Genomic DNA, 27893 nt, shown 5'->3' with positions numbered 1-27893 from the left:
ATATATATGTATATATTAAGCTACTCTTATATAACCTTTGACCGATTATCTTTTTCTTATGCCTTTTCTGCTTGCATGGCAATGCTTTTTTATTATTTAAATCCATGTTTAAATGTCATGTTACATTGCCTCAAAGTATTTATATTTTTTTAATTTTCCTATGTCATGTTTTTGTACAGAAATTTTTAATCATTGTTTTTCAAATGTATGCCAAAAAAATTATTAAGTTTTAGTATAATTTCAGTTATAAATATTAGTTACAAAGTTATTTACAAGTTCCAGTGATATCATCTTTATTTTTTTTTTCAAGGTTTGCAATTCTACTCATGACAGAAGGCATGCTGATATCCAATTAGAAAACTATGTCACAAATTCTGTCATGAATATTATCACTACATTTTTCAATTCTCCATTTTCAGATCAAAGTACTACTGTTCAGGTTAGTATTTCCTTAGTTTAGTTGACTACTGTGCATTTTACAATATTACATCTCAATTAGAAATATTTTATATGCTTCGTAATAATAGTTATAATTACTGTTGCTTGTACATTATAAATCTTAAATAATTTAATGAAAAATTAATTTCTCATAAATAATCTAAACTATTTTATTGTTTTTATTTAATTATGAATAATTGTTTTAGCTTTTTGAAGTAGATTTATTCCTCCTGTATTTTAAATTTTTGTATAATTTGTTATTTTTGTGTTTAGAGATTTCACTTAATTTCAGAAGGCCCATTTTGAATTTGAAGATATGTATCTGTAAGGTATAAAGGGTTTACATTATGGTATGCATGGTTGAAAAATAAACTAATGGAGTGAAGTGTTAAATAATATATTGTTTTAATTAACAAAAATTTTTTAAAAGTTTTTTAACTTTAAACTCAGTCAATTACACATTAAATGTTACTAACTCTTCAAAAGAACATTTTTTAATAATATTTTAAAGTATAATAACCTAATTTAATCAATTAATTGAGCTTTTAATCTGGGGTCGATCCAGGTTTTAAATTTTTGAACCCAATTTTGTGAGAAGGAAAAATATGTTTGTAACTGTTTCTTATTTAAATAGAACATTCACTTAGCACTTACTATATTTTATGTTTAATGTCAATAGTATTAGAATAATTTGACGAAATATCAAAAGTACTAATACTTTCATAAAAGGAAACTTTAAAGGGCAGTTTTTATGAGTATAATTTTGTAATAGGGATCTTTTATTATAAATTTAAATTTTGTAATGGGATTTTTTTTACAAATTTGAACTTTGTGAAAGTGCTCTTTTTTAAAAATTTAGATTTTGTAAAAAAGCCTCTTATACTTATTTAAATCATATTTAATATTCTTATTTAGAATTTTCAAAATAATTTAGGAAGAGCAGCTTTACACTTTTTACTTCAAGTTTTTGAAATTTGCATCTATTTTTTGTTTAAATGTTCTGAATTTTTTCTACAAATATTTGTTCTTTCTTCCCTATCTTTTCTGGATATCAACCAGATTATCAACCGGATAATTTATGTAGCATATCATAAATTTGCCCTTCAAAACTTGATCAGAAAAAATCATCAGAAATGAATAAAAACAAAAAAACATTTATTTTGACGCATTTGCAAGGTTGCCACAGACGATTAAAATGTAACTATTTTTGGCTTAAAGCGACTATGGCAACTTTTTTTGCCTGAAAAGGCTAAAAAAAAAAACAACTATTTTCAGAAAAAGGAGACTATTGGGAGACTTTTCTGTACTCCTAGCAATGTTTTTTTTTTTAAACATAAATTGGATGGGAAATCTGCACCCCTCAAGATAGTTTCTGAACACACTGAACTTTTTTTTCTTAAAAAATTTTGAAAATTTTGAATTGCAAATTTAAGTTTTCACTTTTTAATTCATTCAATTTGCACAGACTCCATTGTAAGTCTATTTCATTTCTCGATCTCCTTTTCAATGATTATTGCTACAAAATTCCGCCTGATTTAAAAAATTTTAATGCGATTTTACGATGCGTGAATTTGAGTAATCACTTTTCATATATATATATATAAACATTTATGTTTATAAAAATTATCATATTTGCCACCAACTTGACTGAATGTATCATGGTATATGACAATAAGGTCATTAACAAAATTTTAGTCATATTTTTGATGAATTTTTGTTCTTATTTAGGCAACTATTTTCCTAGTTTTTGGCTTCTATTTTCATGTTTTAGGCTACTAAAAGCAACTATTTTGTTCATTTTTTGTGGCAACCCTGTGATTGAAGGAACTGCATAACAAGTTATGGACTGCATAAGAATTAATTTTATTTTTAACTTCCTATTTAGCTATCCTGTTATACAGTATAGTTAAAAATGATTATAATAATTTGTTCAGGCAAAAAAAAAAATATTTTTTATTATGTTGTGAGACTTTTTTGTTTATTTTATCAATTGTTATTTATATTGTTACTTATATGTAAAATAATTGGATTTTTCCTAATTACTAATTCAATTTTATTGTTTCTTTTTCTAACTGGCTTTAAACTTCATAACAAATTGGTGAGTTTATGAAATAATTAATCAAACTATCCTTTGCACGAAGGTGTTGGTGTATTCTCAAGCATGGGAAAATGTTGCTTTGCATGATATCATCATATTTTACATTAAATTATGATATATTTTGTATTTGTGTGTACTTTTTATCTTAATATTTTTGCTAATTTTTGTAATGGATATTTATATTGATGTAGCCAATGCATATAAAATATCAACTTGAATTATATGCTCTGAGATCTAAAATAATCAGTTTAAATTTAAATTAACATGGAATAAAATCTGTTGATACTCACTAAAAGTTCTTCTGAATAACTTTTTTTAAACTTTAATTTCTCAAACAAAAAAAAATTAGTGAATAGTGAAGTTTTTCTTTGCATTTTTGATTTTTTAAAGAAAATGCTGAAATATTTTGCGATTAGATCTATAAAGTGAAATCCATTACAAAAAGTTCATTTATCATTGTTTGAAAATATATTGATCTTGGTGGTTTTTCTTATTTGCATGATTTTTTGCCATTGCTCTTTTTCTTTTATCTATACTTTCTGCTTTATCAGAAGCAACTTTTGCATGCTAGGGTGTTCTGGGCACAAGGGCAAATTACTGCTATCGATCTTATTAATGTGAGTATAATGTTTGAGAAGTATTAAATTATGCTTTAGTTTTCCATATTTTTTTATTTCCACATCAATATTATTATTTTCATACTTCTCAGCAATTAGTGTAATCTGTCTTTTGCAAAGTGTACGTGTATTAAGTGTTATTGTTTCTGCTTTTTATGATTAGTTGAAACTTGAACAGTTTAAAAATATCTGACTCATGCATTATATCCTTTGTTAAGCAATTGTTCCAAACCCATAATAATACATAGAACAAAAATTTCTTTCTAAATCTCTTTGCAACAATTTTAATGTACTGCCCGACTCAATGGCTTTTATTGTGTTTTTTGTTGTTGTTTTATGCAATAAATAATTTTATGAATAAAAAATTTTTTTGAATAAATTAAAGGAAGTATACTCCATACATATTTTTTTTTATTTTCGTGAGAAAAAAAATTGCAAAATTATGATTTAAAATTATCTGGATTATTTGCATCGATGAGAAAATGCAAAAACCTTTTTTTTTTAATGCAGATAAATTTATGAGTAAAATATACTTAATTATAATTTCTGTCTTTCTTTCTTCTACAAATTTCATATTACCAACATATTTCATATTACCAACATATCTTCCACATATTTTAATATTACCAATTTACATTTGTGAAGAAAAAACCCCCTATTTTTTAAAAAACTAATTTATTTATTTTTAAAAAGGGAAATAAAATTCTAATTCTATTATTTTATAACGTATGCTGTAAGGTATGCTTATAAAATAACTAGTATAATTTATAAAAAAAAATTGAAAACATTTTTTGCAACTATATTTTTTAAATTAGTTAAAACTTCATTGGAGCTTTTCTTCAAAGAGGGATCCTACAATAAGGAACTAAAATTTAAGCAATGAAAGAAAATGCTATTTAAAAAATAATTTTACACAGTCAAGTACTTATTTTAATATTTATTCCTAGTTCAGCAAACAGTTCTAAATGTGCACTTTTTATAATCGTAATCAGACTTGTGATTTTTGACATTCATCTGACATTTGTTTTACCTAAATTCAGTATTTTCTTTTGAAGAGTGCTATCAAGATATTTTTTTTTGGTGCTAATTCATTAATGTTTCCAAATATATTAACAAACTATCATCGCAATGCCATTTCAGTATTTTTTTTAATTTTGATTGGGTGACATGTCTCTAGCATATAAACTGGCATTAGTAATGGTTTCATGTTTTCAAAAATCAAGTTTCATATTTATTCAAATTCACTAAAATATCAGTTAGCCAGTTATTCCACTAAGTTTTCTAAAATCAGGCAAGAAATTCTTCCTGAAATGAGGGTTATTCCACTTCTTTTTATGTTTTTCTTCAATATCTTTCCCTTATCATTTTTAGATTTTTTTTCTACATTTTTGTGAATGTTGAAAAATAAAAACACTACAAAATATTGTCTATTTTGCGTTTTTCAAAATCTAAGAAGCTTATTAAAATTAACTTATACTTTGAAAACGATGGAGGTCTATTGCTGGCAATTTGTATAAGTGGTTTATTAAGAGGTCACTCACAAAGTGATTTTTGAAAAGTTATCTGTTATGTTAGTTAAACTTAGTTTTTGCTTATGCAATACATCAAATATCTCTTTTAATCTATCATATATTTCTTATAATAAAAGCAACTTGCTTACAATAAATGTAAAATTGTAGATAGTAGACCTTTTTTTCACTGGAAATGTTTATAAAGCTTGAGTGAGTTAGATTCATAGTTCTGGAATTTAATATTTGTGTGCAATGTAGAAAGAAAATAGTAGAAATAATAACTTCATAGTGCGTAGCATTTTTAAAAAGTAATCAAATGTGCTTATTTTTGTTTTCTAAAAGCCCTTATAGGTGCTTTTTTATTGGGTGTTTTTAAAAAGTGCTTATTTATCTCTTTTTGAAAATGAGATTTTTTTTCTTTACCATGTTGATTTTCGCCTTGTATTATGGAAAGGCAGGCTTTTAACATTGTTCTATTCAGCGTTTTCTCAATTCATTCGTCCACAATATATTTCGGTGTACTGTCAGTTCGTAGCGTATGAAAGAGCCAATCATTTTACATGTTTGATGAAATACTTGCAGGTTCGCATGTGCGTCTACTGAGCTGAGTGCGGTGAGATTCTTGCACTCTCATGTGCAACTCTGTTGCATTTTGCAAGATATTCTCAATTTCAGGCTTCGTTTTCCACCCTCTTAAACCAAACCAAAAAATCTCTCAATCTCAATTTTTGGTGGCTAATATAATCGAGAAAAGAGTTCTTTGTCAGAAGCTAGTTATTTTCTCATGATCATGTAAAGTGTTAAAAATTATTTTGGCATTTCGTTAATGTACATAGTGCTTAAAAAGTATTTAAAAGGTGCTTATTTTTCGTTGAAAGATTTGGCTATGCACCCTGGACTTACTTACTCAGAAAATGCTTTGAAAATTTTATGAAAAAATGTTTTAGGTACAATACCCCATTTGTTTAGATAGCAATGTTTCAGCCTCTCTCCTTTTTGACCCCTTTCCTTCAGTAGAATCAAGATGGTGGTTGTACTTCCCCCATAAAAGGAAGAAAAGTTCAAATGTTGGTAAAATTAAAAACGATGATGCTATAATTTAGACTACATGTCTTTTACAGTTTAAACACTAAATCTTAGTTAATATTTATTGTTTTGATAAATGATTTTTACATTATTTGATAATCTCTTGCGACAGTATTAGTATTATTTAAAAAGCTGTATGAATGATTTAATCTTTTTTTATCTCTGAATATCTTTTTTAATTTTTATTATATCAAGAATACCAGTTAGAAATAACTCTTCTTGTTTCCCCCGCATCTTCTCTTTATCTTTGTTGCTTGTGTTTTCTATTGGTGCCACTTCTTCTTGTTCTTTGTTATGAAATAGCATATTTGAAATGTCTTTTTATTAATTACAATATCAGTATTTAATAGATAAATCAATCTATTTAAAAATTGTACTTTGGTTCTAATATACATTTTCTAAAAATAAAAAGTTAAAATTAATCTTTAAATCTAACTGAGAGGATTACTTTTTCTAAATGAATACCATTAAATGTAATTTATCAATATATTTTTTTTTAATTTATCCGCATTGCATTTTGTTTTCTGTTTGATAATTAAGATTTAGTTATTGCTAGTTCTAATTCAATTTTAGAATTCTGTAATTTATATTGAATTTAAATAAAATTGTTTAGGGTCACTGAATCCTTTGAATTGAGTCAAAGTTAATTGCCTAGCATCATTAACAAAATTTATTATCACTATTAAACTGTTATGTTATAAATTTTATATTGTGTGACAGCTATTTTAATACTAGTTTTAAAAAAATTGTAGAAAACTTAATTTAAAGATTATTTGATTTTTTTTTCTTTCAAATTATGATTATAAAAAAAAAAACTGTTAGATAAGATGTGGAAACTTTTTTAGCATTTTCGATTATTCATTTTAATTCTAACTTCAAGTTTAAAAAAAGTTTTCTTAAATTTTGCTTACACTAATTAAGTTTTCTTTTCCGAGTGATACTAGTCAAAAATTTACAATTTTATGCAATTTATTGTCACTTTCTTATTAAAGTGCAATTTTTTGTTTTAATTTGATATTCACCATTGTTCTTTTAAGACTCACCAGCCTGTTTTTGTTCGTCTTCTGCAAGGAGCATTTCGAATGTCCAACTGTCAATGGCTAAGTATTCAACAAAGAATGAACGTTGAAAGCTGTATCAAGACATTATCTGATATTGGTTAGGCCTATATTTATTATTAGATTTTTATACATTTCTACTAATGCATTTTGTTTTAAAAGGTAAAAATAAAATAATTGTATTTCTTGTTACTTTGCAAGTTCAAAAAAGTTGTTGAATTTGTTTATTTATTTGTTCTTAAATCATTGTCTTCTAAAATTTTTCAACAAATATGTTTATACTCAATTCTATTAACTTACAGGAATTAATTTATCATAACATTCATCTGAAATTCTGAAGATGTTATCTCTATCTATCTTCTAAAGAAGTACCTATTTTAGCATGTCTTGCTATTCTATTACCCAATTATTTGTTAGATATTTTTAAAGACTTAAATGCTATTGATTTGATCCAAATCATAAGAAATTGATCTTTGCTTGATTTTTTAGAATGTCATGTAAAACAATTTTTATAATTCTAGAAGAAATGCTTTTGTTCAATGTTTCAAATGAAGCATTTATTTAACAGTACTAAACAAAAGAAACACTTTGAGTAGGGGAGTAGTTTTGTGAATTTACCCACGACACATTTGACATAACTGTTGTGCCTCATTATTTAAAATTTTGCAATATGAAAAATGTTGGTGCTGATGAAAGTCTATTGTTATTGCTAATTCTTCGCTGTTTTATGTAGTGATATGTAAAATTTTGGTGCTGATAAAAGTTAATTGTTATTGATAATTCTTTGCTGTACTAAATAAGTTTAATGGTAATGGAAGTTTATAGAGCCTAGCTTGATTCGGAGCAGAACAAAAAATCAAATTGTTTTCCTCCCATGAGACTAATGTTGCAACTTTTTAGACATCATTTAAATTATCATCATAGCGATTGGTAATTTAAATGCGAAATAAAGAACTTTTTCTTGAAAAAAGAAAGTTGATGCGAGATAATGAAAGCTATGTGTGAAAACATAACTTAACATAAGATATGTCTGTCAGAAAATAGTTTGCTTAGTCAACATCCCTCAAGATAAAAACTTAATGTAAGTTTTTCCATTATTATAAGTAAAACTTCTAGCCTGTAATTTATGAAAGTAAAATAATTCCTAAAACATGTAACAGTACTTTTAAATATTACATAGTCACTTAATATGATAAAAATTAATAACATATGCATTTCATTCATGTTAAAATTGTGCTTTTTTCCTAGTTAGTTTTTCTCAAAACGATTATCTGATCAGCCTTTCAATTTCGTCTGTAAAAATTCTATCTTTGTATATTTTCTCTATTTTTCATATCAATACATCATATGCAAGCTAAGTAATATTTAAAAATCTATTACAGGAAAAAATCGAGGAATTGCTATACCTGTAGATTTAGATACACAAGTGTCTGCAATGTTCAATAAAAATGCTATGATCAGTAAGCACACTAGAGCTTGGTTATCTGCTGCCCGTACACCTCGAAGAATTCCATCCGCCGTTAATGTTTTTCGTAATGACCGTAGTATTATTGAGGGCTTGCAGGTGAGATATCTAAGTCCTATTTTATATTTTGTAATAAAAGCTAATTTTATCTTGCACATGTATATATATATTTTTAAATAAATATTAAATCATAGTTTCAGAATGCTTCTTGCATTTTTAGTAGTTTAATTTTCATCTGTTTTATTACTGAGCTAGAGGCATTGTACCTGATAGTGTTCTGTTAATTTTGAAATGTTTGTTTTCATTTTTATTTGAGTACAAATGAATAGGAAATAGATTAATGTCTTCAAAACTATTTTGCTATGTCCACCAGCTATTGTTTTCAAATAAGTTTTTATAGTTATATGTATGAGGCTCTCTACTTTTGAAATCCCAACAGGGATTTGTACAGTTGCATGCTGAAATAGTTTTTTTTATTTATCTCGATGTTTTTATGTTCCTTTATTTTTATTATTTTTGAAATATTAGTCCTTGTCAATTTTCATTAAAGTCTTATAATTTAGAAGGATATTAAAGCAATTAAATTCTTTAGGCAAATATTTGAAAAGTCTATATATCTTACTACTTGTGAATTATTATAAATTCCTCTTATGATCAGCCTAATGGTGATGGGTCTCCATTTGTCTACCAGCTTGTCTACTGTGCTTATAAGTCTTCATTACCATTAAAAAACATTAAAATTTATAAGAACTGTAGCTATCGCAGCCAGAATTGAACTAGGATTATCTGTAACGATATAAACTCATTCATGTATCACTGTAATTAAATATGAAGTAGTTAATACTTTTCTTTTGTAAATGTTTATTTGGAACATTTTTCTATCTATCTATATTTTATTTAAACAATTTGTTAATATTTGATATGCGTTAAGTTGAATCCATTCTTAGACCTTTGAATTTTTATTTTCTAATTTTGCTAGTTTTTTTTAACCTTGATAAATCAAACATGTGGTTACTTCCAAAAATGTATTTATCCTACGTTGTTGTAATTTTTTACTGGCAAAATGGCATTTTATTTTAATCAGAAAGTGAAGATATTTTTTAATTAGGTAATTTATTTTTGTTTAAATGATCAACTGTTCATTAATATTTTCCTATCTTTTTGAGATTAATTTGTATTCTTTTATTTCTTAAAAATCTCTATGTTTAAATTATTGAAATTTTAAGGACTCACTTTGTTAAATACATATCATGGTGCGTAGTTTTTTTAAAAAGTGCTTATTTTCGATTTCCGTTATTTAAAAGCCCTTAAAGGTGCCTTTTTCATTGGGTGTTTTTAAAAAGTGCTTAATTTTCCATTTTCAAAAATGAGATTTTTGTTCGTTACTATGTCGTTTTCGCCACGTTTTATACAAAAGCGTGCTTTTCACATTGTTCTATTCAATGTTTTCACAATTCATTTCGTCGTCCCATCAGTCCATAGCGTATGAAAGCGCCAATAATTTTACATATTTAATGAAATACTAGTGAGTCCATATGTGTGTCTACTGTGCTGGGTTTGGTTAGATTATTGCCTTCTCATGTGCAACTCTGCTGCATTTTGCAAGATATTCTCAATTTTAGACTTCATTTTCCACCCTCTGCTATCGAACCGAAAAATCTCACGATCGTTTTATAATGGCTAATATCATCTCATCAATAAAAGAGTTCTTGGTCACAAACTAAATATTTTATCATGACCATCTAAAGTCTTTGAAAATTATTTTGCATTTTGTTTATGTATATGGTGCTTAAAAATATTTGACTGCTTTTAATGTGCTTATTTTTTGTTGAAAGATTTGGCTACGCACCCTGCATATATTAATGTTGTGTATTTGCTTAATATCTTCAGGATATTGTGTCCCTCTTAGAGGATCAACTCCATCCTCTTGTCCAATCAGAGTTGTCAGTGTTAGTTGATGTTCTGCATCGACCTGAACTTTTATTCCCTCCTGGAACTGAAGCTAGGAAAAAATGTGAAAATGGTGGATTCATATCAAAGTTAGTATACTATTTAATTTAGAACTTTTGCAAAGCATCTATGTATGAAATGTGAGGATACTTTCAGTATTTTTCTTCACTTTTTGCCCCTTGCAATCAATTAATATTTTAATAATAAATATTTTACAAAATTATTATCTGAAATATCTTTATACTGAATATTAATATTTATGAACAGTGTAAGATGTAAATTTTCGTTAACTCTCCATTTTAATGAAAAAATTTTAAGGAAATACACAAAAAGAAATAATTTGTAACATTTAATGATCCTATGAGAGTTAGGCACACCTGGACTGGAGAGTGGTGTCCGTTTTGGCGATGAGATGTTGGGTTGGATACGAGAAGTGAAAATGGGAACACTGCTTTTGAACATTCTCTTGCTCGAAATCAATTTTTATCTTATTTGGTGTGTTGTCTGATTGTTATGTTTGTTTGTATTTGTGTGTGTTGTGGAAATGAGAAGATTTAATAAATAATAGATTTCCAATCCTGGAATACTTATTTGCCACACCTTACAACAGTTATATTCATATTTATAAAAGGAAACCTATATAAAAGATTATAAATTCTGGTTGTCACTGAGGAAGAATTCAATCACTTATCAATTATACTTATTAATTCATTTATGAAATCTTATAGTTTTTTTAATTAAAAGTTTCTTAGTGAAAGCATTTCTTAATCACTGTAACTATTATCAAAATATATTTGCTTTTGTTAAAATATATAGTAATTCATCATTTAAATATGTTTTTAACTTAAAATTAAATACAACTGATATGTATTACACTTTTTAATGTCTTGTTTTCTATTTATATTGCTTGAATATAAATATTAGAGCATATTTGGTATTTTATCCTTCTTTTTTTTTAAATTGAAAACAACATTTTGAGTTTAAAGAAAAATGTTTTGAAAATTTTTATTTTAAGAAAGAAAAAAGAAACAAGAAGTAATGGCAATTAAAATACTATATATTTTCTTATTTAACGAATATATAATACAATATATTTTTTCCCTTTAAAAATTCATGGTTTAAAATTATACAACTAGGCTTGATCATTAGTTTATTATAATAATTTGTATAATTATGACTACTTGCTTATAGTGCTAAAATAAGCACACACTGAACTAAATATTTTTAAAAAACTGACGCTTGCCTTTCAAAATTATTTTTTACGTATTATACATTGTTTCTATTTACTACCAGCAGAAAGATTACCCTACTTTTCTTGATACAAGAAAAGTAGGGTAATCTTCTTGATTTTCTTTTTTTCAAAAAAATATTACTAGTACTAATTTTAATTTTTTACGAATACATTATTTGTTATTTCATGGTTTATTAGTTCTCACATTGTTTATTTATTTGCTGTTTAGACTTATAAGTCACACTGAAAGATTGTTAGAGGAAAAAGAAGAAAAGCTTTGCATTAAAGTGTTGCAAACTTTAAAAGAAATGATGTCATTAGACCCAGACTATGGAGAAAAGGTATGTTTAGTCTAACTATTTACTTACAAAGAGCAGTAAATAACCAGTAACTATTGATTCTTATTTGTTCTTATTATGAATGGTAATGAAAGTTAAGTTCGGATAACGACTAAGTGTGTGTTTTTTATTCATTGTTCCGCTTTTATTATACTAATAGATTGCAAAGTTTATCATTACTGCAAATTATTGGTTTCTTTTTGTTGTATGTCAAGTTTCAGAAGAAAAGAGAAAATGTTAAACTAACTTTTACTTTAACACTTCTCTTCAATTTTTAATTTTTCCATTATTATTATTTTTTTAATCAAGGGGTTGAAATGCTTTTTATACACAAGTTGATTAGGTTTTGAATCACAGCCATTTTAACATTTGAACACAACTGATTTCTGCTCCTTTGCCATTAAACTCAATGACACTCCTTCAATGTGTATTGGTTGTTATCTCAAACTTTTTAATCAAACAAATTATTTTTCAACTCAAGTACTTTTTTATTTAAAAAATTTCAATCAAGTGATTTTTTCTTTACTACTATAAAAATTATATCGCAGATTACTAAAACTTTAGTTTTAAAACAAACTGTTATACCTGTTTAACACACTTTACTTTTACCTCTTTCATTTTCCCTCCAACAGATTGTCACGCCTTTTTTTTATATTTTATTATTTACCTTTAAATTATTCTTTATATATATATTATTTTTTTAATATTTAATTTAAGCGTGTTTATTGTGAACCAAATTTTTCTTTTATCTGGTGCATGAAATTCACATACTGCATTTTATTATTTACCTTTAAATTATTCTTTATATATATATATGTATTTTAATTATTTGATTTAAGCATGCTTATGGTGAACCTATTTTTTCTTTAATTTGGTGCATGAAATTCTCACACTACATATTCTACTTGGAAATAAAACACACAAACAGAACTTTACTTTAAACATCCATAAAAGCAATATATAACTATGAAACTTTGTTGGGATGCTTTATTTGTTAAGAATCAGAGTTATAATTGGCTTATTTCACTTCGTTTATGTTCCTAGTCACATAATTAATTTTTGACTTATGATTATAAATTATTTATCAAACTTTTTATAGAAATTAAGTAAATAAATAATTTTGTAATTGCTAGATTTTAAAATGTTTTAAGTAGTTTAATTATCTAGTTTCTGACGTAATATATAATAATAGTAATACTTATAAATAAGTAGTTTCTTAAGTAATTTAAGTATTAAATTTTTTATGAATCTGGATAATTTCTTATTTAATTTTTTTTTTTTTTTTTTAAACAAAACTCNTTTTTTTTTTTTTTTTGAAGTCAATCATTACCCTATTACAATTTTTTTCTATGAGTATATTTATATATGGAAAAAAGTCATCCCTTTCCGTGATTGTGACCCTTCCAGGATTTTGAACTGACTTGTGAAACATTCTATTGTCTGTCGAACTAAAGAACTTCCCTTACTAGTCAACTATTCCCAAATATTATTCTGTGGAGCCCTGGGCTTCTGTAAAAGAGTTAAACGAAGTTCTTAGAGTTAAGAGTTTTTTTAATATTTTTAAACCAGTAATAGTTTTAATTATATTTAAATTTTGTCAATAATCCATTATCTCTTTAATATTTTGATTTATAAAATTAATAAAAGTGAAATGCCTATAGGAAAGAAATCACAAGTTTTTTGATAAATAAAGAATTTTTATAATAACAATATGATGAGTTAATTATGAAAAGGATATGCATTTAGAAAAAATAACATTAGTATTTCTCATCTAGCTTTTTTAATCAAAATAAAATGACTAAATTCGTAAATAAAGAAATATATTTCGTTAATTACCATTTTCAATGTTTATAGCAGTTTAATTTAGTTTTCCTTTCAAAGAAAACCTTAAATTTGCTAATTTCATTCATCTTCAGTTTATGTATATATACTGAAAACAAGTTCATTACTAGACTCAATAAAGCTCCTGAATTGGGAATCTAACTGACATAAAATCTAATTTAAAAGAATTAATGATGAAACGATCAAAAAATTCATTTCTCAAATTAAATATTTTAAAAATAAAATAGTATTTTATTCGTATATTCATTCGCAATCACCTTTTTATACTTTATTTTTCAAGTCGGAACTCCATCGAAAGAATTGTGATCATTCAGGGTTCTATGGCTGAAAATAGTTTAGAACCGCTGATCTAAAAACACTGTTCGTGACTATGGTTACAAGGTTAAAATACTTTAAGTAGCAGGGTGCGTAGTGTTTTTAAAAAGTGCTTAAAGGTGCTTATTTTGGATTTTCTTTTTTTAAAAGCCTTTAAAGGTGCTTTTTTCCATGGATGTTTTTAAAAAGTGCTTAATTTTCCCTTTTCCGAAATGTGATATTTTTCTTTACCATGTTGATTTTCGCCACAAATTATGCGAAAAGAAATTGTCCTATTTAACGTTTTCACAATTAATTCAACCGCAATCTATTTCGACATACCGCCGGTCTGTAGTGTATGAAAACACCGTTTGTTTTACATGTTTGATTGAATACTTTCGGGTCCACACTTGCATATACTGAGCTGGATTCAGTGGTAAGGATTTTTTACTCTCATGTGCAACCCTGCTGCATTCTGCAGGAGATTCTCAATTTCAGACTTCATTTTCCGCCCTCTGTAATAGAATAAAAAAATCTCTCAAATTTTTGCTGATTACAGGGACCAACTAAACATTGTAATTTTTTTTTCCTTATTAGCGATAGAGAATTTTATTTCTCTTGCTAATTTCATCATTTGTGACGCGCCATCGTCTTCGTCACTGTAAATAAAACCATCGATTGTCAGAAACTTGCCAACCCTGTCTTATTATGATATTTTTCAAAGTGCTTAAAAAAAATTTTTTTAATTGCTTGAAAAATGCTTAAAAGGTGCTTATTTTTTGTTGAAAAATTTGGCTATGCACCCTGAGTAGGAGTGTGAGGTAAATATTTAGGACAGGTTTTGACTTGGTCTTATTTTCATAGCAGCAGACACTCAGTAGCAAGAGGACTTCCTTGGTTAGGTGGACAATATATTTGTGCTCAAAGAAAAAGTAAATATTCTTGGTCCTCTTCAGCAAGACAGTGAAAAAGGCATTCTTCTGGATAAATTAAAAAACAAATAATCAAAAGTAATACTTATATAAAAAATTATTTACAATTAGATCAATGTCTCACAAATATTATCACTGGATCGTAGATCTCTTTAGAGGAGTTCTGATTTCTGCATTGCTCTCATTAATTTCAGCAGATTCTTAGTCAAGACTGAATTAATATAATATTTCTCTGATTCAATATTCTTTAGCATTATACTTTACAATTGTATAGAATAAAGTAAACCATATCATTATTTTTTCATAAATTAAGTATAGATATCAGTATATATTATCAGTATATATTATCAGTATATATTAAGTATGGATATCAGTATCATATATTAAGTATAGATATCAGTATCATATATTAAGTATAGATATCAGTATCATATATTAAGTATGGATATCAGTAAATTTAATCTATCACTCATAACTTCATTAATATCTTTAAGTTTAACAGACAATTTCCTATTTCCTTATTAATGGGATATAGGTACCAACATGTGCCCTTTCTTCTATTTTCCCCTATTGCATTTTCTTCTTACTCAAACCATTTCATGTTAATCTTGAATTTCTCCATTTTAATATTGTTGTTAATTTATTAAAACTTTCTTAATCTATACAGCTATCTAATGCCGCTTTTAGTTTATTTTTGTAAGATTAACTTTTAAGAACAAATTTTAAAAATAGTTGCAGAAACTTTTGTTATGAAATACCTTAAATTCTTAGCTTTATTTTTTCTTCTTCTTTTCATTTTTGGACATTTAAACACTTATTATTAATCTGTTTAATTTTATATCTAGTTTCTGCATGTTTAAATGAATTATTTTACCTGTGTTTCATAAATGGATTTGAGTTTAGAAATAGGAGTTGTTTCTTTGATACAAATATATTTATTAGTAGTTCACATATATTTTCCTTTATTTATATTACTATCACTCTTTTTGTTGTAACAATTTTATTTACACTATGTTTTATTTTTTTTAACATAACTGTAATCCGGCTTCTCAAATTAACATGATTTATCTTGGATTATATAGGTAAGAATTAGAGTTTTTTGGTATACTGTAATAATTTAAAGTACCAGTTTAGCTTTAACACTTTATAGTTAGTTCATTTCAAATTTATTTATTTTATAATAAGATCCCACATACTTGTTTTTGCTTCTGTTTCCTTTCAATGGCTGCTTGAATTTGCTTTTAAAACTCTATGCACAAATCAACTACCCTCTGCATTCTTCTGTTCTTGTGCTGTCTCCTGCTTATGTAATCTTTATTGCATATTTCTCTGCAATTAGTTGTTCTTTTATCTTCATGCTGCAATCGTTAAGGCTGAGGTGAAGGCTTATACTAAGAAAGAACTTGAAGATCAAATGAGGGTAAGATAAAATTACAATTAGTTTTTCCTAGTATCTTGTATATTTTTAATTAAGATAGTAATTATTGTATGCACCAGCTCGTTTCCTATTATAAAAAAAAATATATCTGAAATACTGCAGAAATAGATAGTATTATGGTATAGGACAGGGGTGGCGAACCTTTATGCACCAAGGTGCCATTTTCTCTAAAAAAATTGCTTAATGACGTCATAGGCGTGCCGTCAAATAATTTTAACTTCGTGATTATTGGGAAAATAGTAATACTAAATATCAACTCAAAACTCTTTATTTACATTGAAAAAATATATACATTTTGCAATGCCTCAGTTATGCACGCAATTCAACTTAAAGTAACATCAGTGTGACTTCTGTTGTTGCAGATTAGATGACCAATAACTTATATTAGGTTGTAAGATGTTAGTTTAAGCAGGACTGTTGATTTTTTGCTAGTTATTTGTTAGCTTGTTTTTTACGGTTATTAATTGTTTTTTTAGTATTTTTAGTTTTTTTGTCAATAACTGTTTACTCTTTTGTTTGTTTTTTGTGAATTTTAATTTAATTGTTACATATGCTTCATAGCGTAATAACATTTGTGTAATAACAATTCATAGTGTAACAACAATTGTGATTGGTGGAGTGCCCAAAATATATTGTCGCGTGCCATTGGTTTGCCATCCCTGGTATAGGACATTTTTAACGCATACCTTTTATCAAGGGTGATTGTGTTCCGGCTTCTTTGTATCATCCGTCCAGGTGTAAGAACTAGGACCGGGGCATGTGATTTTTTTGCGAATATCGCGGTATTCCCGATGTCTTGAGATTCACGGACTTCTGTGAATCAAAAACTTGTAATCCAACAAAATTTTCACGGAGTTTCGAATTCTTAAATTTACATTTAAACATTTTTAGTTTCGTGATTTATTGCCATTTGGAATATATTTAGATATGCATCAGAGTCTTCTCATATTGCAATTCTTCATGCGATTTTAATATCAAATATCAATTTTTGTATTTACCTGATTTAAAATTTCCCCTTTGTGATGTGTATTCATGCAATTTAAAAATCTTGCATCTCGACTCATATTCACATAGTTTAAAAATCATACATCGCCATATGTGTTTACGCAATTTTAAGATCACCATTGCGAATCGTATTCGTGCGTTTTTAAAGTCCAATATTATGATTTCTATTTTCGCATTTTATGAAATCCAACATCATGATTTTTATCAAAATTAAGTTGTTGTTTTTTTTAAAATTAATTAATATATTCTTCATTTGTAGGTAATTTAATTATAAATCGTAGCTCAAAAAATTATGTTGAATGTGAAATATGTATAGTATGTAAACTAATTTCTTGATACTGATAGTATTCACCTAAAATTTTTAGTGTTTTCCCTTTGTGTCACTGTCTCCCCTGTTTTATAAAGAAAATTGTTTTAAAGTCCAACAAAATTGCTTATCCCAAAAAATTTTCTTTTATTGGAATTTATGTGCATAGTTCTCAGAAGGTTATTGCTTCGAAGTTCATCAATGTGAATTTTGTGCCTGATCTCATAGAAATCAATTATTCATTATTTAATATGTTTCTTTGTATCATTTTGTTGAAATTCCTTACCAATTATAAAATAAATATTTCAAATGTTTCAAAACATTTAGTTTGAACCAAAACCAACATTAGCATTAAGAAATACATTTGTAAAATTTTTCCATAAAATGTAACAAAGAATACTTTTATGAATATGATATAAAGGAAAAGGATTTGAAAAAGTGTTTTTCTGTTTATTCTTCTAATAGCTAACTTAAGTTGCTGATAAAAGGTTAAAAAAAAATTTATTTAATGCTACGTATAATTTAAAAATTTTCCGTAGCATTTGGCCAAACAATGTTGATTGTTTTCACACTGAGCCAAAAATATAATTCATAATATTTATATTTAATGTATATCAATACCTCCTTTAAAATTAAATTTGCTAATACTGAAGCTAAAAATTTTCCATTCAAATTTTGATTGCTTATATTGTTTGTATCCTCACTCTTCTGTATAAACTCACATAATTAAAAATAAAAAAAGAAACTAAATTTTAAAATAAATTCTGACATGTGTATTTTAAAATGATCACATTAATTAATTTTACAATAAATGAATGTATAATAAAATATAAAATAATTTTTAAAAAAATGGAGCATAATAGATTGAAATTAGTTTCAGCTTTATCAGTGGATAAATAATAGCAAAATGACTTACTAAAAAATCTGCACTAATAATCTTACCAACTACAGATAAAACACTTGGAATTATTATTTAAGCATATTTCCTAATTGTTAAAAAATTTAAACTTATGAAATAAAGCTCGTGAAACTAATATGTAATTCATTTTAATTTTGCATGAAGTACAGAATTAGCAAAATCAATTTTTTTAAACCCTAGCAAAAATTCTTAGTTATTGGATGAATAAATGAAAATGTAATTAAATATTGAACAAACAAAAATATTAAAGCTTTAAAATAACCTAAATTAGTTTTCTGAAAGGTTTGGCTGAATCTTCTCTTATAGATTTTTGCAATTTCTGCATTTTTTTAAGAATTTTATTTATCTACTTATTGCTTGACAAAAGAAAAATTTAAATATTCCATTGCTAGGGTGAAGCATTACGTCAAACACTGATTTTGAGATATTTTGGAAAGACGCAAGCTAAACGTGACAGTATTGCAAATGGGAAACAAGCACTTCATCCTCCAAAAGCAGCAGCTCCTATAACTCATGGTCCTGGTGGTGTTATTCTGACCAGGGCTGAAATGACTCTTGCTGAAGTTCAATGCCATTTAGACCAAGAAGGTGCGTCAAATTTAGTTGTTGAGCTGATTATGAAGAATCCTAGCAATGCTATATTTTTGGAAAGTGTGGAACTTGGTATTGCATTGCTTGAAGGTGGAAATCCAGTTATTCAGGTAAAAAATTTTGAAACCTTTAGTTAGATTACATAAATCCCATAATAGAATAATTATTATGTTTTATTTAAATAAAATTGCAATGATGGGCTTACTGTTTTTAAGTACTCTAATCTATCTTTGCTCAAAAATAGGCATTTCTATACAATATTATTCTCTGATTTATTCTAACTGTGCTTTGAAGTCTTCTAAACAAAACAATTTTCAAAAATTGTTCCTTATTCGTTCAAAAACTTGTTTAAACACATTTTAAAAAAAATTTATTCTTGTTGTGAGAGGCTATTCATAACTTTATTTGTAAAAATTGCCAGCTAATTTTTTCAAGTAAAATTATTGCTCTAATTGGTCCCAAAAGTAAAACACTTCTTCAAAAATGCTGAATCCTATTTATTTGATTTGTTCAAAATTAAAACAATGAAAATTTTACTTCAAAACAACACATACCCGCCAATTTTTTTTTAAGAACTTCAAGTAGTTGATAATTATTGCGTGTGCCACTTTTTTTTCCCATTTTAACTAATATTTTATTATTGTTTAAAGTTTATTGATTGAATCTTTTTTTTTTTTTTTTTNTTTTTTTTTTTTTTTTTTTTTTTTTTTTTTTTTTTTTTTTTTGCTTGTTTGTGACTAATATGCTGCCTTTTTTTTCATGTTTTATTTCTTTCTAGAAATCTATGTTGCTTAAACTTACTGCCGGAAATTTTTCTGAAAAATTTTTTAAAGTGTTCTATGATAAAATGAAAAATGCTCAGCAAGAAATTAAATCATCTGTGACGGTAAACACTGTGGAGTTAACTAATAAAACTGGTGAAGAAAAAGACAGTATTCCAAAAGATCTCAACAAAGATGGCAGGAGAATTAAAAGTAAGTTTTTATTTTTAATGTGATGAGAAGTTTTAACATTTTGGTTATGCCATGTTTCATAATAATCAACTTAAATTATTTCCTTGTATTGATATTTTTTTATCCATCAATTTTATTCTATTAAATCAAGTTTCGTTTTAAATTCTTATAAAATAAAATGAAACTTATAAAAAAGAACAATATTTCAGGAGGTGAGTTAGATTTCAAAGAAAACAATTTTATTACTTTAGTAATTATATCTCTCAACTGGTTTGATTGATAATAAACTTTTTTCTTGGTAAGCAACATTTATGTTTTAAAGTATAAATCTTGGTTTTTAAAGTTTGAAAAATAAATTATATTACTCACTATGACAAATCAACAATTCAAACATGTGTTGGTGAAATAGTTTATTTTTTTAAAAAGTCTTCTGTCTTTAAATATTATTTTGCTACCATTTGGTGAAATATTTTCCAACAATCATTTGAGTTGGTAGCTATGTATATTTTTAATAATATTAAAATGCAGCTTGTTTTATTACTTTGAATTTCTTTAATTCAACATTATTAATATTTGATGGTTTCTGTTGGTTATTTGATATTTTATACACTGAATGCAATGAATAAATAATGAAAAAATTCTGAAACTTTACTTCCCTAATTTTTAAATATTCATATTTTAGATATTAAACAGAATGGCTTAGTTATGACTGATGAATTAAAAGAAGAATTGGAAGATGCGGCTGCTGCTACAAGTAAAGCATATGCTCATGTTCGAACTCTTGGTACTCAAGGAGCTGCTGCGAATGCTGAATCAGATTTATTAAACCTTGGAACAGGTAATTGAATTTTTACTGTCTATTCATTATATTATTAAAACTTATTAACATTTTTTATTGTATCCAGGGATTTTATATTTTTTATAAATTAAAAAAAAATATACAGGTTTTGTTTAATTCTATTATAAACATCATTGTATTAACTTTCGTTAAAGTCTAGTTTTTTTAATGTTATTTTAAACCAGATTTGTTTTTACCAAGTCAAATATATATATATATTTTTCTTAACTTTCTTCGTGTTTTCTTGTATCTATTTATTATGTTCNCAACAATAAAAATAAGAAAAAAATACACAAGAAAGAAAATCTAGTAGTTTATATATATATATATATATATATATATAAACTACTAGATTTTCTTTCTTGTGTATTTTTTTCTTATTTTTATTGTTGTCACGTTTTTTTCTTCTTTATTTTCTTCTTTGTCAGCGCAACAGCCTCTTGTAGGCCTTGGTTGCTTCAACAGCTGACAAACGCCAGCACCTCCCTTTCAATTTCTAATCTTTAGGGTTTTCAAATCATTTTCGATGTCGTTGAACCATCTAGTAGGGGGCCGGTGATGTTAACAAGCTTTGCAGGTATACCTAACTCATTCATTTCCTCAAGCAACTTATCCCTCTTGAAGTCTATAAATAAGTGAAAAGTCTTGAAGTTATGTTCTTTAGTTTTTTGCAGGATTTTTCTTAGAGTGTGGATTTGGTCAATGGTGGACCTTTGAGGTGTAAATCCACGTTGGTAGTTTCCAACCACTTTATCAGCAAAAGGCTGGAGTCTAGCAAAAAGAATGTTGGAGAAGATTGTATGTGCTGTATTGAGGAGAGTAATACCTGTAATTACTACATTCAAGTTGGTCTCAATTTTTAAAGATGGTGCAGATAGAGCTTTCTTCCCATTCATTGTCCCAAATTTTAAGTATGATCTTATGGATAGCATTAATAAGCTCAGGTTCATCAACCTTTAAAAGTTCAGATGGAATACAGTTGGGACCAGCCGATCTGTTGTTTCTAAGTTATTTAATAGCAAGCTTTACTTCATCAGGGGAGGATTTTCCGCATCTCAGATAGTGACTGAATCCTCTTGGTCGATCCGAGTGTCGACAGTATCATTTCTGCCTTCAAGTAGGTCTTTAAAGTAGTCCTTCCACACATTAATTACTTTGTTGGGTTCACTCTCCTCTCTTATTTCTACTGGTCATTGTTTTTGGCTGACCACCTAACCGAAACATCTGCTTCTGTACCCCAGACAGGGCTGCCATTGGAGACTAAAAAGGCGACTAAAACGACTATTTTAAAGCAATAGCAACTATGGCGACTATTTTAGTAGAAATATGAGTAAAAACAACTAGTTTGCAATGATTTGCGTAAAATCGGCGACTTTTTTAAGCCGAAGTGATTCAAATGAAGAATAACTTCATGAGTTTCCCCCTTCCCCCACTTTTTTTTGCCGCGCTTTCGTTTTATCCTAACTTTATTATTTCTCACTGTTTGATGTCAAAAGCATGACAGACATATTTAACCAATCAGACTGATGGAATTGGAATTCGCACTATGTGAATGCTCCTGCTGCTTTAGAAAGCTAACGTAATATCTCTGAGGATTACGTTTTTTTCTCTCTTTTAATTTGAACAAAGTAGCAAAATTAGAAAAATTGTCTTTAATCACACAAAATGTGTAGTTAATTTTTTTAGAGCTATTTAGAATAGAAAAAAAAGGTACATGGTGATATTCGTTTTGTCGAGTTGTGATCGTAATTTTTTTGATAAGCGTTAAAATTTGGAAATGTGTCAGATATGAAAAATAAACAAAATAAAACGGAATTAAATTGCAATATTTATTTTTTTATTGTCTAATTCAAGTTTCAAATTCAACTGTTCTGTAACAGATAAAAATAAAACTCCATGTTTTTATGCATTGTGTGAAAGAATATATTGTTGGCAAATCCACAAATAGATGTACTTTTTTTTTTATAAAATATGAGTATCTAACTGCATGTTATTTGAATTTTATGCTACTACAGCACAAATAATTAAAATTATGTTAGAGGAGGATATGATGTTAGCAACTATTTTATATATCTTGAAGACTATTTAGGAGACTTTTTTTCATATATGATGCAACTAAAGCAACTATTTTTCTTGTTTTCATCCAGTGGCAGCCCTGCCCAGAGCCCAAGGTCAAGAAAACTGAGATGAGCACAGTAGGCAGGCCTTGGCCCTCTATGGGCTGTCGTGCCACTGAGTTTACTTTAGTTTTGTATGGCAGCATTAAGAATTTTAAAAAACAATACTGGAGATTAAAGCACATTAATAAATGAATGCATTCAATAATATTTATTATTACAAATCAATAATAATTAAGTTGAAATGTCTGAGTATAGAATATAAGATTAAAATTGTTTCATTTAATATTTCCGTTATTTATTTAATATGTTTATTTATTTGAATTATCCATTATTTATTTGATATTTTTCCCTTTCCTAATAGTTTTGTATCAAACTCTTTTTTAGGGGCTCATACCCACATTGCTCTTGAAGAAATTTTAGCAGAAAAGGCTGAAAAAGCAAAAGATGCCGAAGAAAACAAACTTCCCCAAGAAGTAGTTCTGATGCAGCCTATTAACTCTTGTGTGAAAACCATAATTATGATTTGCAAGTAAGTGCACATTTTCATAGCACAGATTATTAATGAAAAAAAGGATAAATTTAATAAAAATTCAAAGTAAAAATATTCCTTAGCTCCTTGTTTAGTATTAATATGTTTTACGGGAGACATAAGTTTAGCTCATTAAATTTGGATGTAGCTTCGTAGCTATAGATTGAGTGGTGTTTAGTTTTGTTTATTTAGTAATTATAGTTAAATTTCAAAGTGAAATTGAGAAAGTTTGTTTTATCCAAAAGGCTGTTGAAGTAGTAAATCAATTATCTTAAGTATTTGACTTATTTTAAATTTACAGGTTGCAGTGTGTTTATTTATCTTCAAATATATATTGTAAAGAACTACATTTTTATTCACTCTTTATCTGAAACAACTCACTATATTGTGATAGACTTCAAATAATTATATGCATTGTGACTTTTTAAAAAGATTTCCTTGCATCTTTCATAGTCATCATTTAGTTATGTTGAACCCTTGTGTTGGTTATTTGTATACAATACCCACAATTGGTATAACTGTGGCCATTGACATAACTGAAAATATAGTACAATTTATTTTGTGGAGATTATAACCAAAGTCTTGTATCGAAAATTGTCTTTATTATGGCATGCTAGTGTTCTAATTATGAAACCTCTTGTATTTTGTAAGTTTTAAAGCATCTTTCATTTTTCTGAATGTAAAGCAAACTTTTTTTCATCACATTTAACCATATATTTTTTTTAATTCTGTTAAGTTGTGTGGATTCACAATGATAACTAGGTCTAATAATTTAATTTTGATATTATTTACTATTATTTATTTCGATATTTTCATTAAGACTGTTAACAATTAGAAACATATAATAAATTAAATTAAGTCTAAGAAAGAAAATGTATGTGTTGTGCAAACCGATTAGTTTTCTCTCTTTTTTTCCAAATTATAATCGACATCCTTAATTATTATCATAATTTTAAAGAGTGGATAAGCATTGCATAGTTATGAATATTTTTTTAAATATTTTTGTTTGCATCTTGCAAATAAAAACTACCCCCAAAAAATTTATTATTTAAAACATTATTTTGGACAACTATGCACTATTTTAATTGTTTTTTTTAAAATGTTATTTAAATTTTTTTAATTAAATGTTTAATTACATAACTTATGACTATTTAGTTTTTATCTGTTCCTTTTTTTAAAATCAAAACTTGAAAAATTGAATACAATATTTAATATCCATCTGCTTTTGTTAAAGATCTTTAATTTCTTTTATTTTTAGAATTTCTTGAGAAACCAAACCAATAAAAATAGTTACAATGTTGTATCTGAAACTCTTATGTTCCTTGATTGTATATGTGGAAGTACTACAGGAGGCCTTGGATTATTAGGTTTATATATTAATGAACACAATGTTGCTTTAGTTAACCAAACTTTAGAAACACTTACTGAATATTGCCAAGGACCATGCCATGAAAATCAAGTAAATAGTTTTAATTTATTTTCTTTACATTTAGTGTCTATTTTTACACATAATATTTGCTTTTGTTTCAGTGTACTCATGTGGTAAAAATTGGTCCTCTCCAAAAATCATCATTACAAAATTTTATTTTTCTAATACTGAACTAACTCTTTTCTTTTAAAGTTTTTAATCCAATGTAATTAGTTTTAAAATAAATAAATAAATAAATAAAATTAATTATATGAAGAAAATATCCTTGATCGCAATTTTTTATTTGTATTAAGGAGTGACTGTGTTTTTAGGTATTCTATCAGTTCACGAAAAATTATTTTGAACCAATTTAAGTGAGAATAATATTACTTATGAAATATACAATTATTGGTTAATGAACAGTGTACTTTTGATTTTTTCTTTACAAAGTGGGAAAATACAGGGAATTTTGTTTCTTATGTTAGTCTTTTAAAAAATGGTGACCCCTCAAAGCGTAATCTATGGGATATTTAACCTTGATATTTCAGCTATACTTAACTATTTCATTTGCTAAAGCATTATTTAAGTATGTTTAGCTGTTTTTTCGGCAATTAAAACTAATAAATATAGTTAGCCCAATACACACAAGAGCACAGTAATTGTCGTTTCCTCTTAATATATTGTGTATAATATGTACAGGGAAGGTTTTTTTTCGAGATTTGAGTGGCAACCCTGTGTAAGATAGTTCTTATTGAAATCTAACCTATTTTAATGTCCTTAATAGTTTCTAAATTAAGTTCCTTGGATGGTTAGGAAACATAGTGTGGTAGCCAGGTAGTTACTGCTTATTTGATCTAAATTACTAGTGTATGCATGTTCAAGTATTTTATTTTAATTTTTTTCCAATCAATACTAAGCATGAATCTCAACCTGTCGCCAATTGCCCATTAATGTCACTCTGTGCCTCTAAAAATGAAATTCTTTAAATTACGAATTTTTTATATTTTTTGGCTATTGCTGGTTATATTATCTAGTTAATTATTGTTTGTAAAAATTGTTATAAGTTTATTTTATAGTACTTGTTTTATATTATACAATCAATGTCTAGTTGTACTATAAGAAGTAACTTACTTTATTTCTTCCCTTCTTAAAGCAACGTAATTTAGATGTTTCAAGAAAAATTAATTAGTCGATTGAAATAAATCTTTCTAATGTAAATTTGTTTTATTCTTTCATTTGTAAATTTATATTACCAAAATCATTTTTTTTTCTAGAATATAAAGTTTTTATAAAGATTTAACACTGAATAAAAAATGCAAATAATTCATGATAAATGTACTGTGTCTGTATACTTTTTTTTTCTTCTTTTCAACAGAACTGTATTGCTGTCCATGAAAGCAATGGCATTGATATAATAATAGCCCTTATACTGAATGACATAAATCCTTTGGGGAAGAAACGAATGGATTTAGTCCTTGAACTGAAGGTTTGTGTATATTTCTTCTAATCTATTAAAAAATGTTTTTCTTTGTAAACTTATGTAATATTAGAATAATAAAACCTGTAATTGGTTCTAACATGTAGCTATTTTTGTAATTTGTAGTTAACCTTTCCATTTTTTAATTAAAAATTTTTTTTAAGTAAGCCAATATGCAATGTTTTATATTTAAGATAATGGATTTAAATTTGGTTAAAAAATTTATAAGCTACTTTTGTAACCTATTGTGTATTCTTTTATACAGAACAATGCATCAAAATTATTGCTGGCAATAATGGAAAGCAGAGGTGACAGTGAAAATGCTGAACGAATTCTCTATAATATGAGTCCAAAGCAACTGGTAAAGTAATATTTTAAATAAATTTACTATTAACTGAGGAAATTTTTTTATATTTATTTGCATTATTCAAGTTAATAAATAAAGGATTAAATAATAAAGCAATACTATTTAGCATTTTTAACTTAATTTTTTAATTCAAATTACCAATTACTTTGTTTTCTAGTTATTCATTTATTTGTTTATTTTATTTTTTATTTATTTTTTGCAGATTTAAGTTTTACCGATTTTTTCTTTGACAACAAAATAATTGAAAACTTTTGTAAACTGCTGAAAATTTCAATTTCTTCATTAATGAGGAAGAGATATTTATGTGAATAAGAGTATTACTACTATTGCCAACATACCTGCTTAAATTTTTTATTTTAACTATTTTTTTTTTTATTATTTTTTTTTAGGATTTAGTTATTTTTAGGAGTTTGTGTACTTTTTCTTAATTAAAACTTCTTTGAAATTGTTCAAAATACTTCTATTGTAATTTAATGAAATGCAATATTTTAATAAATTATCAAATGCAGAAATTTAAATTTGTATCTAGCTGCAGAAAATTGTGGGAAGCTTGTGAAAATTACATAAATTTCTCTTTCTGTCATTATAATTCTTGTAGCAATTAAAAAATATTTTAAGATTAAATTATTTCAAATTATATTAGGAGAAGCTTTCTAAATTTGTTCTAATGATAGTTAATAAGTTACAGATATTTCAAAGATTAGAAATTTTATATTTTTGTCAGTTATTTCATTTATCTAATTTATTGCATTCAGAACTCATCAAGTCATCATAATGTACATTATCTTTGTTAAATAGAAAATAAATCATTTCTTTTTGTAATAAGTATGAATAATTTTTTGATCTGCTTACATTCTAGTATTTCATATTAAGTAGCTAATGCATCCTTATTGGAGATGAGTCCCAGCTGGGCTCGACACTAGCTGAGGCTCATTAGCTGGAAAAAATTTTCTTACTCAGGCTAATGACATAGTATTTATTTACTTGCTAATTTTCAAATAAGTGATCTCGAGCCGCGATGGCTCAAGGGATGGAGTATTCGCTTTCCAATGAGGTGAACCGGGGTTCGATCCCGACGATG

General features: G+C 26.6%; 1 protein-coding gene across 1 annotated transcript in view; it reads left to right on the top strand.

Annotated features, from left to right (window-relative positions):
* LOC107439907 (Inositol 1,4,5,-trisphosphate receptor) overlaps positions 1-27893 on the top strand; it is a 100677-nt gene that overhangs the window by 46609 nt on the left and 26175 nt on the right. Inside the window, 15 exon segments of the mRNA XM_043040886.2 lie at positions 311-439; positions 3088-3153; positions 6788-6908; positions 8191-8372; positions 10164-10312; positions 11684-11795; positions 16200-16280; positions 18922-19230; positions 19899-20094; positions 20756-20911; positions 23416-23523; positions 23526-23560; positions 24819-25019; positions 26344-26454; positions 26711-26806. Coding sequence (XP_042896820.1) covers positions 311-439; positions 3088-3153; positions 6788-6908; positions 8191-8372; positions 10164-10312; positions 11684-11795; positions 16200-16280; positions 18922-19230; positions 19899-20094; positions 20756-20911; positions 23416-23523; positions 23526-23560; positions 24819-25019; positions 26344-26454; positions 26711-26806 — 2052 coding nt within the window.

This window comes from Parasteatoda tepidariorum, chromosome 4, assembly GCF_043381705.1.
Source record: "Parasteatoda tepidariorum isolate YZ-2023 chromosome 4, CAS_Ptep_4.0, whole genome shotgun sequence".
Lineage (NCBI taxonomy): Eukaryota > Metazoa > Arthropoda > Arachnida > Araneae > Theridiidae > Parasteatoda > Parasteatoda tepidariorum.
Note: the sequence above shows the minus strand (reverse complement) of the source record. Positions and strands in the feature narration are given on the sequence as shown.